General features: G+C 37.6%; 1 protein-coding gene across 1 annotated transcript in view; it reads right to left on the bottom strand.

Moving 5' to 3' along the window:
- The window catches only part of ARHGAP42 (Rho GTPase activating protein 42), a 154,462-nt gene that overhangs the window by 98,213 nt on the left and 39,063 nt on the right, over positions 1-17,186 (bottom strand). The window contains exon 3 of the mRNA XM_042862489.1: positions 3,836-3,897. Coding sequence (XP_042718423.1) covers positions 3,836-3,897 — 62 coding nt within the window. The remainder of the gene's footprint in view (positions 1-3,835; positions 3,898-17,186) is intronic.

Genomic DNA, 17,186 nt, shown 5'->3' with positions numbered 1-17,186 from the left:
TATAAATAATGCAAGAATACCTAAAATAAAAAGTGTATCATTTCTTTAAACAAAACAATGGAAATTCAACAAGAGCAGAAGGAAATTATTTTAAGTATGTCCCCTTGATATAGACCAAAACATTCACATGAAGTTAGATTCTTGCAAATCTCTATTGTTCTCTAATAACCACTAGGAAATAGAGGCCATTATTTTACATGCCTTGCTGGCTTGCTCCTGAAGACACTGGAAAGGCAGCATGGATAGCTCTGACTTCTTATTCCATTGGTACACTGCTTGTAAATCCCAGAATTCAGAACCCAGCATTTGTCAACAGCATCAGGAGATTAACAATGTGGAATGACATACAGCAATGCTGTGTATTATAAAAGGTGTCTTACAAGTTACTGCTTCCTCCAATTATGTTCTAAGAGGAAGTATTTGGTGCACAATCACTGTTTTTTCTAAGACTGTGGTTCATCTTCATCAGCAAATAAAACCGCAGACATGAGAAATTTACCCACAGTGATCACCAATTTATTACTGCTACCAATAATAATGGCTGCAAAGCTTTAGGAAACAGAATATTTATTTCTATATCACACAGCAATATCTCATCTCATACTTCAATGTCTTTTCCAAATAATGCTGTCCACATTACCTTATTTCACTAGTTTCTTCCAAAGAAAACAAAAGCAAGTTTTTCTCAGTTATTCATTTAAGAAAGAATGAGTTGCTAAGCATTCCTCAAGCTATTTTCTAGACCATTGGAAAGAATTGTGTTCAGTGGGCAACCATTCCAACGCTTGCACTGTCTGCACTCACTGAAACAAAACCAATTTTCTCTCTAAAGAATTTAACAGGCAGTTACCAGAGCTATTCAGATGAAAAATAAACTAGTAATATCAATCTGCACGTTCCACATTCAAATCTAATTTATGCTCTTATATGCACACTTGCCAGGATCATAAATACATCAAATTCAAAGCAAGAAAACAAAATCATTAGCTAGTAAGTAAATTTAACATCTATCAATCCATACTGCTCTACATTCAGCATTAGCTGATAGAACACTGTCTTTTACTGTCACACACTTGAAGGATCAGAAGGCAGTTGTAAATGGCATGAATAAGTTTGCCTATAAAAAGTCATTACTCTGACTAGCTGTTTTATTCCAACTCTTTCCCAAGAAACATCAAAAAGAACAAGCTATATTTCATATTTACAGTTACTTATGTAAGTATTCTCTTTTTATGCAAAAACAAAGGAAATCAAGTGCTAAAAGTCCCGCGTGCCTTGGCTCAAGCTCAGTAGTCAGCTGACAACCTTTTCTGAAATCATCACTATTCCGCAGGCTGGCTGGCTTAAAAGGATTCCAGCTGAGGAATCAAAGCGTACTGCTTCAGACTTCCTCAGAAATAGTCAAGAAATGTTTTGAAGATTTCATAGTTAAATCATAAAGTTCTGAAGAAGAAAATTCCTATTACAAGCTATCCGTTCAGCATCTGGCACGGTGTCCTAACAGAGACCTCTGGATTCCATGATGCACAAAACCGTGGTAAGAAGACATCTGGAGAATCACAAATATCTTAAGCATCTTGGACAAAGGTGGCCCTTTTCAGATTGCCAGTATGTCAGCAAACCTTTAGCTACTTCTGCAGAGTATTTACAACTTGCGATCAAGAGCAGAACAAATAACACAGCCCAGGTATACTACATGCAGTGGAAAACATGATGTAGATGGCATCACAGTTTATGCTGAGCATAAACTTAGAGAATAAACAAACAAACAAACAACGAGCAAACTATCTTTTTCTCCTATGAAATTTACCCACGATGAATAGATTGAGCACAAAAGCTATGTAGCAATCTAGACAATATGGTTTTATCCTGCAAGTAATTTTCTCAAACCTCAGGGTCTCATGTTTGCATTTGACTCTAACATAACCATCTATTTTAGGAAGATTCATTTCAAGAATAATTAAGTGAATTCCAGCAACAGGAAGACCAAACTTTGACAAAACTGACAAATCCTGTTTGCTGAATTTTCCTATACAAGTATCACTGACATATCTGTATGTTCAAGAAGATCTCAGCCCATGCATTCAGTTTAAAGAAAAAGAATGGTACTATTTTTAAATCCTTCAAAATGCTGGATATGAATGATTTCCCATCAAGTACAGAGTATTTATTATCTATTTTCTACTTGATTTACAGTGATTTGATGACTGCATTCTACTAAATTTGTAGCAACTTGCAAAATATTTTTCCATAGGACTGAAATCTTCCTCGAGTCTCTGACCCTGCAATGGGATCCAACAGCTCAGCAATTAAATTCATGCATACTCACTGAATTTACAGCAAAAGACAAGTATCTATTTGACTGTTTCTTTCTCACTTAAGAACATTAAGGGTTTTGTTTCCCCTCTATGGCCCTTCTACAAGATAAACAAGTAAAACACTTCACTGAGATTTGAAATTATAAAATATAAAGAGGCCAGATACTTCTAAAAGTGAAAAAGTGATGCATGTGAAGGAAGAAGAAGAATAAAGAAAAGAATAAAATCAAGAGAAATTACATACACATACTGGGAAAGGTTAATCACTTCACCTTTTCATTGCATTTCTTTTTTCTCACAGTGAGCTCAAATAATCTTTAACTTAAATGGGAAAATGATTCATTTGAAAAGCTGCTTAACTGACTCATTCATATGTATCCTGGTAAAAATGCTTTAAGGTGGTCAATTTTGAACTGTTCCCAATGTCCCTCTCTGTTCCACATACCCACGATAAATTAAAAATCAACAGAAAATTTTTCATCAACCAAAACTCTCGCCCTTTTATAAGTTTAGATTATAGGAACTATGTAACTCCACCATACGAGCATTTATCATTCTGCTACTTCAGAATATTTATGAAGTGGAAGTAGCGGGAGACCTACTCTCTGTCCTCTATGCTCCAAGGAACAGGAAAGCCTTAAGTAAGGTTCCTCCTGGATTAATAAATTTCCCCAAAACTGAGTCAGAAAATCTTTTCTTTCACCCCCCTGTGTACTCATAAGTGAAAGGGAAACAAGGACAGACACAACCAGAGGTCAGATCTGTGATGATTCATCTTGCACAATATTTTAAAAAATCCCCCTAGTGAGGTTAATCCTTAAAACTTCTTTATTTGTGATTGACATCCATGGAACAAAAACGTAGTTGTGTGATTCATGTGGAACTGTTAAAAAAAATCCTTGTAAGAGAATACATTTCAAACTTCTTTAACAAAGCTACATCAGAAGAGAAATGTAAATGAATGCATACTGTTGACTCATAAGTATGGAAACAAAGGGAATACAAATAATTCAACAAAGGACAAATCTGACAGCCTGTTCTACAATATATTGTGCACAAATCTCTCAGAGGTGATAAATCTGGTTTCTACTTAACATATCACATTTTGATTACTATTGTGCATACTGTAAGAATTATTTCATTAAACCAAAATACTGATCTTGATTTCCATTCCAATATGTTTGTTTACAGTTTAGCTTATTGCACCTTGTGACTAATATGGCAGAATGGGGAAAAGGACAGGTAAAGCAGCATTAAAAGCCTATTTTGAAAAAAAAATTAAAAAAATAGAGAACAGTTTTGGACTGGTGCAGAGTATTTGGCTGAACAACCCATTAAAAACTGCTGAAATCTAAGTTAGCACATTTTTGCCTCTGCACAACTCCAAGTGATTCTTATGAAATACACAACTTTAAAAAAAAAAATAAATAAATAAAGCACTTCAAGACGAATGAAAAAAAGGCATTATTTTATATAAAAGGAAGCCCAATGCAAAACATCTTTGCTAGCAAACTTACCAGTCGTCTCCTTTCCTCTTCTACAGCAATCAGGAGCCGCGCAAACTCTTTCAGTGACTGAGCTGAAAAGCAAACCACAAAAAAAAAAGTCACCATTTTATTTAAGACCAGGCAAATCTGTTAACTGGACTGATGCTGGAATATAAGATATACTGCTTACACAGCACTTCCCTGCAGTCAGTATTCATTAAATGATGCGAAGACCGAAGTGAATAGCAGGCCAGCAGTAGAGAAGAAAGGAATCTGAGCACTGTCAGGTAAAAAAAAAAACAACGACATTTTAAAAGGAATGTGGCAAACAGATTATTCTGAAAGATGCCAAGCCCAGTCTTAAAAGAAAGAATTTTACATTCAGCCACAACATCAGACAGCTAAAAGAGAATGCAAAAAAAAAAATCTTAAGTTTCTTATATTACAGTGCAGCCACAAAAATTCCAAGGAGTAATGATAAACATTTAGGTGAAAAATTGAAAGTCAAGATTTCAGAAGAATTCTGCTAAAACCATGAGAGCAGCCTTGCTCAAAGTTGCTTTCATATATCAGTCCAAGGGCAATTCTGGATGTCAACAGGAACATGATGAAAGCCTTAACTCATAAAACTTGGTGAGAAAATGGAAAATGCTCCAAAGTCTTAAGGCCTCATTCTCATGAAACATGCGGTACAAACCTCTCTACAAAACTCCTGCCTGGCTATTTATATTACTTTTCAAGGGAACATGAGTTATTGAGAATTCAGTATCACTGTTCCACAGACATAGATGTCAGAAGAGAATCAATATTTGAAAGCAAAGTAGATCCTTCGGCCTTCTCCTGAGAGCTTCCCTCAACGCACTTGACATGATCTAAAGAGGGGTGTAGTGATAAAGGAACAAAATCAGAACAAAACTTGTGGAATTTTTGAAAGAACAGGCTTGAAAGGAATGAAAATACAAACTTAATTGCTTCTGAGAGTATGCTAACAAAACTGTTGTCCTCTTTACTATTGTACTGGGTTAGATGACAAGGTGATGGTAGCTGGAAAACTGCAGGGGTGGCTCTGTGAGCAGCACCCAGCGCTGCCCCATGTCAGAGCAGAGCAGCTCCAGCTGCTCCCACAGGGACCACTGGGCAGAGCTGAGCTGTGAGCGACGCTGGGTGCATCTCTGGGAGAGTGGATTGGAGCCAGGGAATCAGTGCTGTGCAACTGCAGCTGGGAGAGAGGGGAGAGAGATGGGGCAGAAGCAGCCGTGCAGCCCCCAAGGTCAGCGCAGGAGGACAGGAGCTGCTCAAGGCACAAAGCAGCAGTTCCTTGCAGCCCAGCAGAGGCCCATGGAGGAGCAGGCTGTCCCCCTGCAGCCCACGGACACCATATGGAGAACATCGCCACGTGCAGCCATGGAGGAGCCTGCTGTGCAGCAGTCGATGATGGCTGAAGGAGGCACAGCCCATGGATACCCCTGCAGGAGCAGCCCAGGCCAGAGCTGCAGCCCATGGAGAGGAGCCCGCAGTGGGGCAGGAGGGCTGGGGGAGCTGCCACCCATAGGGGACCTGTGTAGTTTGTTTTCAGTTCTCAATACCTTAATCTGTTAATTTATGGCCTCCTGCTACATTAATTTTCTCATGCTGAGTTTGTTTTTCTTTCTGTTTAGGTAATTAGTGAGTGATCTCATTGACCTTATAAGCCCTTCCTCACTATATTTTCTCTCTCTACTTCTCTGAGGAGCGTGATGAACCTTAGCCATCTATCAATATAAAACGACCACAACTATTTTTTCCATCTTCTTAAGTGCTTTTACCAAATTCATTACTCTAATAATACGGCTCAATCCCTGAAAAAATTGAGGATCTGCTGTATTCTCTTACTTCCTAAAATGGAATCACTGTCTAGCTTTCCATAAGCATATTTTGAGGACATACAAACTGCTACTTAAATTGCTGGATCATCTCCAAGCTGTTGCTTTATCCCAGCAGGAACCTTGCAGTGGTCACCTCTGCATTCTTGTTCTCTTTTAACTTTTTACAGCTAAAGAATGCTTTACTGTTTATTGTAACTGTTTACTGTCTTTCTTCTGCCAAGACCTCACCTAGTTTATTGTTTGCATCTATAACATTATACTTGCACATCTTGCCCTCCAGTTCATTATTCGCTGACAAATCTTTCCCATCATCACTCACGAGCTCTCTGTTCAGCACAAACACACCCGGTGAGTTAGACAGTCATCCTGTTGGGTCTCAAGCCTTTTCCTATAGGACTTTCCCCTCAGATCACAAATGCTATAAAATAAATTTTGGCACGTTTTCAGTAACAGGAGTTCTAGATCTCCTGGATAAGCCTTTTAGCTCAAAGTTATGTTTGGCATCAAGACCTTGGTCTGCTGCGCACTGAGTTAGCTCAATCACTTACAGTCATCTCATAATATCTCACCTGTCAAAATCAAGTAAAGAAATAGCTAACTGACTGGTTGAGTCAACTGATGAGGAAGTAACAGAGAGCTGAAGCTGGTGAGGCACTGGCACAGGCTGCCCACAAGCTGTGGATGACCCATGCTAGGAGGTGTTCAAGGCCAGGAGGGATGAGGACCTGGGCATCCTGAGGTAGTGGGAAGTGTCTCTGCCCATGGCAGTGGGTTGGAACAGAATGGGCTTCAAGGTCATCCAAACCATTCTGTGCTCCTTTGATTTTGTAACATCTGTTGACTATCGGGTAAAGTATCTGTGCTCCCATTTATGCAACCATAAAACCAAAATAAGCAATGACCAGAATACACAAATTGTTTACTGTTTTTTATGTTAGTAACCCCCAGAATTTAAAAAGAAACTATCCTTGCCAGTAGAGAACAGGATAGAGTCTGCTCCTCCTTTACACCTGTGGCAGAGTGATTCTTCACCCACCATAAAAAAAAAAAAAAAAAAAAAAGGGGAAAAAAAAAAAGAATAAGCTAAATAAAACATGCTGTCTGAGTTTTACTACCTATTCAGAGAATTCGGATGCACTGCAGAAAAAAAAGCTGAATTTCTAGTAAAGCCAGCAAGATAAATAGTTTCCAGATTATTTCAGTGAAATAATTGGTCATTTTTAACCGCAAGATGATGTGTTCCTGCAGTCACATGTTAAAACTCCATCCCTCTCTCCTTTGTTGTGTGTTTTATTACAGAGTCACTTACAATGACAGAAATTATTTCAAAGAGAAATTATAATGCTTAGCATCATATCTTTGTGGAAACACCAAGACCCAAAACCTACCAAAATAACAGTTTTCCCTACCCACATCAAACTTCATGGTACTCTTCACTCAAGCTTCTGATCACATCATTAAAACCATCCTTATTAAAACAAAGTCTCTTGAAATTTTCTTTCAGCATCATCTGTAATGAGAATGTTAACACTACAGCTTTTACTGGCCAAGCACAAACACTGCCTGTTCCCAGCCCTATAATAAATGACTAGGTCTTTGCACTAATCATATGGAAAAGGTTAGGAACAAGAAAAAAATAATATAGGTGAGAAGAAATAAAATACGCTCTCTGGTAAGAAAATGTTCAGTGTATAAAGCACATAAAGTTAGTAAATAATAAACAGCAGGAACCAGAAACTGAGCAGAAAGATGGCAAAAAAGACACAAAAGTAGTAAAAGAAGGTTTTGAGGCAGCTTTCTTATTTCATGGCTAAACCAGAGAGTTTGTAACTTGTAAGTCAAAACTTCTGCATAGGATGTAAATAAAAGCAGGTCAGTCAGAGAAAAAAAAGAATGAAAAATATGTTCTGTAAGTGTACAGATTTATTAGTATGATACGCATCAAGTAAAACCTTAAGTTACTAACTTAACCCCTATACAATGCCAAAGCTAAAGACTGAGAAGCTGCTGCAATCCTCCTATCCCCACTGCCTCATTTTTGGGGTAGATTATTAAGGTATGTTTCATTAGGAGCACAGAACCCACATTCTATGGCAGCACGAAAGCAAGGTATGTCTCTGATCCTAGAAATACTGTTGTTGCTGAGGCGTCTTCACATCAGTAGTGACTACATCGTCCAGCACTGAAACATATTTGTTTTTGCTGAACATCCCTTTCCAGCACAGGAGGTACACGGGGGAAAATAACAAGCATACTGTGTACTTCAGAGAGTACTGACGGATGTACTGCCTGTACACAGATGGAGCTCAGCCACAGGGATGTCTCTGGTGGCTTCAGTGGTTCTTCTGTCCTTGCAATTGCACTGCATAAGCATCATGGATTAAAAAAAAAAAAAAAAACAAAAAAAAAAACACCAATAGCTACCTTACAACACTGATCAGTATTGCAGTAATTCTGAACCTTTCGTAACAGCACACTCTTCTTTCCATAGGATGTGTAAGTCATTATAAACAGAGTATGTCCTCAGAACTACATCTGTGCTTGAGGAAGCAGGAGGTCCCCTGCCCCTTTTCCCTTCTTTCTTCCTTCTTTTTGTACAAACATCCTTTGCTTGCATGTATGTGGTAATTCTGCCTCATTTGAGGACTCTGCTGGACAACAGAGGGATGAACAACACAGCCCTCAATGCAGGGCACTGGACCTTCCCAAGAAGAGCTCAGAAGTTTAGCTCCACAGCAAGCAAGGGACTCACAAATGTTCATGCAGTAATAATTTGAGATACATTGTGTAATTAAAAAATAGAAGATTTCGAAATCAGAATCATGTGTGTTAAAATGTGGCCTATTTCTGTCTGTCACAAAGTCCACGAGTTGCACCAAAACATCTCAACCCTTTCTTAAAACTGCAACATGCCGTTTTTAACCAGAATATGCTCAGAGGAATTAAAGTGAACTTTGTAAATACAAAAGGGTGTGGGAGGGAAGAAGAGTCAAATTACTTTACAAGAGGAAATGTCATGGGAATACGCAGTTAAGAAATAAATGCTGAAAACATGATGATAATATGGAGCACAATATGTAAACTAACGTTTTATAATGAGATATTTCAATTATTTTCACAAAACAATGGTTATTGATAGGCTGCTTTAAGTAACACAAAATGCTGCCTTCATCAACTTAGTAACACGTTTATTCCCTCCAAATCATTAGCTCATGTAATCCAAATAATTGTACAGCCTGCTTCTTATTATTCTATTCTAAGGATTTGTAAGACGCACTTGGTATTGTGATGGAAATGATGTATTTGAAAAGACAACTTCCAACACGTAAAAAGAACTGTATATTTACCCTGCACTATAGTCACGGCCTCACTCATCACATTCATCATTAAAACTGATCACCAGTTGTTTTCTCTGGACTGTTCTCAATCCAGCAGGAATTTGTTGCAAAATTTTCCTTGTTCAGGACAAGCAGCCTCTACTATTTAATTTTAAAGTCTTTTAATTCATTTGCTTCACAAGGAAGCAAACGAACAGTATCAACAGTTTAAAGCGTGATGGCAAAGATCAACAATGTTTTCTTCTCCAAAACTGATTGTGTTGTGTGTCTTTTTTCATCTTGAACATTTCAAACATACCACACAGCTCTACAAACACATCCACCTGCACATTCAAAAGAGAACTTAAGTTTAGTGAAGGACTGTGAGAGAGAAGACAAAGGATAACAATTCTTTTACCTGAATTTATAAACTGGATTATTAAGAATATGCTTCCTTTATGATTTAGAGTTTTCATCTACTGTACTGGAATCAACCCTGAGGTCTACAGGGAAAACAAATTTTATGAATCTTTTATTATATACTCATGTACAGAACACATCACCTGGAAACAACACACCTGGGGAGATTTTTGAAGCTACTCTACCAATAATCAGCTCAATACCACCATACAGTGTTGAGCTGCACTGCTAAATGTTGCACACATTAGGTTTGATTCTGTCTGTATTTAATGAGCGAAGGGTATATAAGGTTATACAATCTAACTCAAAATAATTCAGTGTATAATCTATATATTCAGTATATAATCCAATTCAAAGTGAACTCAAAGACACAATGCCAAGTTTAAAAGGTAATGTTCAATGAGAGATAGAGTGGAAAGTTACTGTGGAGGACAGAATTGAAGTAAATACTCTCTTCTGTGAAATGGACAGTTTAACTTATGGTTATTAAACAGGCCATGTTAAATAATCAGTAGGCAATATTCAAATACTCTAAACCACACACTAAACAAGATTGTATAGTATTTTAAGAATCTGTTACCATCATCTTCAGTGAATGCCAGGATAGAGAAATCATGCAAACAGAAACACATTGTGCTGTATGTGTTACTTATTAAGACAATCTAGTGCAGCAAATGTGCAAAAAATGTGCAAAGCTGGCAGAAATTTACATCTTCATGAAGTGACTGTGTCTATGCCAGCTCCCTGCACCCAGCCCTGCTGGCAAGAGGACCAGCCAAGTGCATGACCCCCAGAGACCAGTCACCACTAGCGCTGACACAGCAGGCTCTGAACTCCTGCTGGAGCACAAGCACCAACTAATGCCTCCAGGGGAGTTTTCCCAGTAATATATTACCACATCAGAAATCAAAATGGACATCAGACCCATAAGGAAATTTCCTAAGGATTAACTCTAGTTTACTAGACTTCAGTGACAAATCACAGCAAACATAAGTGTAGGCAGGAGGGCTGGCAGATAAGACTTTGTTTTCCACTTCTGAAATGCAACTAAATGTATTCTTAAATAGTTAATATTTCACAGAAGTATTTCCAGAACTTTTAATGACAAGTTTTATTTGCAAGCACAAATGCTATTTCAAGCAGTTTTTCAAAAGCCACAACATCAAATAAAATTTCCATGTTTCTTTCTGTGGCTTTAAGCCATACTGAAAAAGTGTGTGGAGAAGGAGGGGGAATGTAGGATAAGGGAAGCAACAGATGGTTTCCTGAGCAGACATGCAAAAGCCAAAAATCATAGATTTCAGATTAACACTGAGAAGCCACCACAAGTATCTGGAATAAAGATGCAATTTAATTTGCTTTCTCAGTATTTTATTCACAGCAGGAACCGTGGCTGTTATTAAAGCCATGTGGGATATGCAGCATCTCTCTGAAGGTAACTAAACTACGTGTCTCAAAACATCACCACTGTGGCAAATCCAAACGAGGACTGTCCTAAAATACAGCCCTCAAAGCCCCAAATTCACTTTATTTTTCAATATGTTGATTATGAATTTAAATAGAACTCCTTCTTACAGGGTTGAGATTTCCTTTATCACCATCACAACCTGGACTGATTGGCTCAGAACTCTTTTTCACCTTTTTTTTTTTACTGAATAAAGCCTGTAAAACATTAAAAGCATACAGTTACCTACAGCTTTAAATGGAATTACAAATGCAGTTTAGCCTAATGGCAACATGCTGCAGGATCAGCACGTCAGTCTGCAAACTCACTGAATAATAAATCTTTCATACAATGACTGCTATTATTTCTTCTGCCACTTTTGTACCACAGGCCCACACTTCCCTCACTTTCAAAGTAGCAATATTTTTGGAGAAAATTCAGTATGAATCCGTACCATAAATAATATTTACTGGGAAAACTGATAAGAAGACAAAAGAAGGTGATGAGAGAGCAAGGTGAAGGGATTTGAAATTGTTGCTTTTCTTACTAATGTCAATGTTTTCTGGGTTTCATTCCCCACATATTCAAGGCAACAGATTAACTGCTTTCTTTCAGCATAATATTGCTTATGTATTTATGCTCATTTCAGTTTGTAAGCTAAAACCCTGTCCAATACGCTTTAGCGCTTAGCAGAGAAGCCGTGTCAAAAGTTATGTCAGAAGATTCCATTCAAAAGTGGACAGGATTAAAAAAAAAAAAAAAGTTGAAGAGCAAAATAACATCTCATCTCTTCACAGGGTATCAGTACTGTTTAAGTTTGGAAAAGCAATATTGGAATAGCTTCCTTATGCACCATTTGGTCTCTCATACTGCCTTAATCTGGGTATCAGATCTTATGGGACTGTAATAAGCAACTTGTGTATTCCTTCAGTCTGTGTTTACATACACCACAGCCCACAAATGAACAGAATCAACACTATCTGTATTGTCCCGTAACACAAAGAAATGCACTTCTCATAGTCAGAGATATGGGCTGAAGCAAAGATTCAAATGCACAGGTTTTAAAACAACATGGAAATACCAACAGAGATTGTCAAGCTGATGGCAAATTTTGCTAGCAGAGGCTTAAATTCACAACCCCAGGAACCACAAATTGCTTTGAGGAATTCCATTGTGGGAACATGCACAAAGGTAAGGGAACTTCACCTGCTCTGTTCTCCTCTCAACAGAACCTTGCCCTATGCAGAATGGACAGTGTGAGGCAACTTCAGACTCAATAAATGAACATCCTTACTCTCTGCTTAGTATTTAATACGATCAGCCACATTTTTTTTAATCAAGTAATGCCATTCCTTTTATTTTCATCATTCAGATTTTGAAGCACCTAATCCAGACTTGGAATTTTTCACTGTGATTAACTAAAAACAAAATAAAAGATTCCACCCAATTTCAAAGATGGCTTATTGTGACAATATAGAAATACCTGTAAGAAAAACAAATAGCAGCAATTGCTGTGAGAGTTCCATCCTCCCAGAGCACAACTTTAAGTGGTAATCTTTCTTCCTGTGGCCATTTCCACTTGGAGTTGTGGGAAAAAGTATTTTGCCAATTTTTTCTCAGTTCTTGAAAATAATTTGCTGTCTTTCTGAATTTGCCAAATAAAACTATCATATACCAGAAAATAAAGTATGGAAAGAGACACACACAGAGATGAATTATGCTTCATTTAAACTTCTGCAAAAAAAATTACAAAAATCAGGAAGCAAGAAAACCACAGAATCAAGACTTATACTTGAGTTATGCTTTAGGGACTACGTGCTGTCCTTACAAGAAGAGACTTCTTTCCCTACACACTAGAGAGTACAGAATCTAACCAGAGCACAGCTACCAAAGTTTGTGCAATTAAAAGTAAACAAACATATAAGATTTTCTCTATTTCATTTCAGTTAAAGCACTGTACTCACAGGTAGATGCACAGCTATTTTGTTCTGTGTCAGAATTTGAAGCCCATGGGCTTTCTGCAACACTCAGACTGAGGTGCTCCACATTCCCCACGAAGACAAAAACAGAAATGTAAGCTTTCAAAGATTTAGTAACATTCCCACTGCTTGACCTCCACGGGTTTATGGCATTCAATCCCTATAACTTTTTAAGAGTGTTCCCCATGAAGTCGTTTAAAAGATTTTCTGCAGCTGGCTGGCTGCCAGGTCAAGCACTCATCCGAACATTCTTCTGGGTTTGGTCACACTGGAAAGCCAAAAACCCAGCAGAGACAGACAGCAAGAGCACATGGAAGCTCCTGACTAAGCGTGATGGACATGTACATCTAACTCAAACCAAATCAAGGAGTGGATCAAGATCTGAGCCTTGTCAAAGCCCAAAACTCTGCAAGATGGATTTGCAAGCACAATACAACATGTGCATACTGCATTAGGCAAGTGGAATTTTAACTCAAGAGTATTTTCATCTTGCAAAATTTAATAAATAAATATATTGTAGAATTTAATGATTTTTTTTTTCTAAATGTATGTAAAGCATAAAATGTAGGACTTCTGTTAAAAGTAAAAATCCTTTTCCTCAGTGTAGAATTTTACTGAAACAAATCTTTGATAGTGTTACATATCTAAAGCAAGGTAAAAATTTCATACTTGAATCTATTTTTTGCTACTGTGACACAGGAGCTACCGTGTCACAAATATTTAAACAACAACAAAAAAAAAATACAAGTTTTTGATAAAATTTAAAACAATACTTTCAGCAAAAACATTCACACTTTCCACTCCATGTCTTTTCAATAACAGTCAAGAAAAAAGTGCACAGATGTTTATTTAGCAGCTAAGTACATACACAAAAAAAGTCAGGTTATTTAGAACTTCTATGTCTGCACTTGTAAAACACAATGCTTAGAGAGAATCTGAAGACATGCGATGTTACAGAATTTAGATCAATCCAATTATTTGACTTACATCAGTAAACTGACATGTCCAGTACTCTAACCCTTAAAAAACAGAAACAAGTAGAAAACTCTAAATGGGTCAGTAAGAGTCAAAACATTTCCTACAGCTCTGAAAGACTGTAAATGTTTATAATGCCAATCCATGCCACACTGTGAGGGAAGGGAAGAAATTGATTATTCAAACACTACCACCACACTTCTAACAGTTTATTTAAAAAGCGGATGTAATATTTCTACTCCATACTAATGTTCTATAGAAGTAGAATATTTCAAAGTATGCAATTCAATGTGAACATTAATCTGTTTTCTGAAGCGTGAATTAATCCTAAAGACTCAGTAGCTCAGCCTTACACTTGACAGACTGGCCTCTGTGTACCAGATGCATGTTTTCACTGCATGTAGGCAGGCTTTGTCTCTAGAATGGAATTCTTTATAGTAAAGCTTACAAACACAATCTGAAACACTTTTTATGGCTCGTAAGTTTGTAGACCAAGAGGGATGGACAGAGAATAAAAGAGAATGAAAGAACAACAATGTGTTGGTTCACCTACAACTCTGGCAGGGCTTTGGTATCAAAAGGTAAATCTGAAAGGTTAGAAGGCTAGCATCCCAAAGTGTGATGTCACGAAGTGACAGCAGAAACATTACACATCACCTAAGCAGTTTGTTCAGGTTTGTTAGGAACATGGGACATAATCCCACACATCACTTATTCACACAGGAAAGTACCATAACTATTTTACACATTGATGTATCTTTTTTCTCATCTTTTCCCTTCCTTCTACACTGGAGGAAGTGGAGGTTTCCTGGTACCATCCACCAACTTAACAAGGTATTGACAGACTTTGACTATAAACAGCAAACCTTTTTTCATCACGTTCTTATGGAATTAAGAAGTAACTGCTTTAGGTAAGTGGTCATTAAGCATGATTGCATCTCTATGCCAGTATTAGGGTTAAAAATGATTACATCTGCCAAAGAGAAACCAGCCTATTTCCATCTGATGGAGGCACACACAAGGCAGCCCTGAGGTGCTCTGCTCCATAGTTCAGCACGGTGTGGAACAGTACTTCATGTGTAAACTCTGGTCCAGCACGATGAAGTGAGCTCAGTGTGCTTCCACAAGCTGAGGTTTTGGAGACTGAATTGACCCCACTGAAAATAATCATGAAATCATAAAAGTTGGAAAAGACTGTGCCCATTAACCATGTCATTTAGTACCACATCTCTACAGTTCTTAACACTTCCAGAGACAGTAACTCCACCACCTCTCTGGGCATCCTGTCCCAAAGCATCACCACTCTTTCTGAGAATATTTTTTTCCTAATACCCAGCCTGAACTCCTCCCTTAAGCACAGCTTAAGGCCATCACCTCTTTTCCTGCCACTGTTACCTGGATGGCACAATCTCCTACACTGCAGAAGTCCATCCTGCCTGAATTAATTTTTAACTTAACCAGATTAGCCACTAACCTTTGACTTCAGCAGATCTGAGTTTTCCAGAGCTGACTAATAGCCAGGATATGTTAGAAGAAGCACGAGTTTAAAACCACAGAATATTTAGGAATATAGAAAACCAAAAGGTAGGCTTGGTTAAATTAGCAATTCCTTCAATCTCCTCCTGCTTTACTTTGTGTTCCCCTCTGCAAGTTCTCACTATAAAGAATCAGGACATAAATTGTCTACGAATTCAAACCTGTAATTTTAAGAATAAAATTGCTACTTTTTTCTCAGGTTTTTCAAACAGCTAAATAACGTGGCAATGTGGAAAAACACCATGGAGCAACACAGAACATACTAAGCCACAGCAGTTATACTCAGTCACAGCATTCCATAAACAAGCAAATTAGAAATAATTATAATTACATGTCTGTCTTACTAGACCATTGATTCTTCAGACACACATCCGTACTTCAAATGACAGGGGAAAAATATGGTATTTCAATTATTCCAGATGTACAAAACTTATCTGCATGTGGCTCTATGTGGATGCTGAATTAATTAAGGGGAAGTAACAAGAAAAGCAATATATTCAGAATCATTAATACTTCTTTATTTTTCTTGATTTGGAAAATTTAGTGCACTTGAATTATCAAAAAATACTGAAACAAATGCTAGGTTTGCCATAATTTCTTTGTTGAATTCAGGTCTACAAAGTGATGAGGGATTTTCTAGTCTTGAAATTCCAAATTCTGCTAAGGATTCTTACTTCAGGAAGCAGAACTCCATCTTGCTTGTTCAAGCCTGAAGGTGAACATCTCACAGCCTGGATGAACAAACAACTACTTTTTTTTTTTTTTTTAAATGAGTGCCTGTTGTTTAAAAACAAGGCACACTAACTCGACAATTCTCAGCTGTTACACCTTTTTACTAAAGGTGTATTATGAGGAGAATCAGTATATACCAGTTATTTTCAAACCACCTCTATGGAATTCTCTAGCCCTCGGACTCACCATCTCCTCAGAAGCACTTATACTCACTACATGATAATTCTATTGGGATGCCCAAGTCTACAAATAATTGCAGAGCTGGACACTAAAATAGCAAAGAGAGGGAGATAGAAGTGTGGTGAAGTCATGGAATGAGGATGATAAAGTAGAAAGCATTTACAGGAGAACATAAGTTTAACCTAATAACTAGGGACAAAACATGCCTCATCTTGACCAGCAAGCGGCACACACTTTTTTACTTGTCTACTCAGTTATTCCAGTTTAGTGTCGCATTTACACAGCAGAACGTACCAGGACTAACAAGTTACTGCTATCCATCAACAACTCAATGGCAAAGCACAGTCTGACACAGCACAGTTTGCAATCCACTACACTAAAAATTTTAGATTTCCTTAGCATATCAAGATGTAAACTGCAACGGCTCAGGAGATCCCATACTTCAAATTCAGCTCCTTCTGACACAAAAGAAAGGTAGGACAGATAGGAAGGGTGCTATCAGACACCTCAGTCTAAAATTTCACATTTGAATAAACATATTAAGGGAGAATGAAGCAACCCTCTGATACATATTTTGGAAAAGAAGAAAAAACAAGGTATGTGTTGTTGACCTTATTTAACTTTTTCCTTTAGAAATAAAGGCCAACATTACTTTCTTTACTCTTCTGCCTGATACATTTGACCTTTCAGAAACAAGGACAAGATCTGTGTGAGACTCACAGAAAGCCAAGCTTTTCTTTCTGGTGCAGTTGCTGTTTTGAAGCCCCTGGGGGTTCCTAGCCATAGCGTAAGATCACTCCTTGGAGTCAATAAACAAGAGCGTTCTGAAAGCAGGTGGCATTTGTTTAAATATGCAACAGGGATTTTAAAAAGGATAATAATAATAATGGTAGAAACAGATTTTAAACAAATACTTCAGGCTCATCATACATT

This window comes from Lagopus leucura, unplaced genomic scaffold (genome assembly GCF_019238085.1).
Source record: "Lagopus leucura isolate 7727_CA_CO unplaced genomic scaffold, USGS_WTPT01 Super-Scaffold_702, whole genome shotgun sequence".
Classification (NCBI taxonomy): domain Eukaryota; kingdom Metazoa; phylum Chordata; class Aves; order Galliformes; family Phasianidae; genus Lagopus; species Lagopus leucura.
The sequence above is the reverse complement of the archived record's forward strand: the minus strand, read 5'-3'. Positions and strand labels throughout refer to the sequence as shown.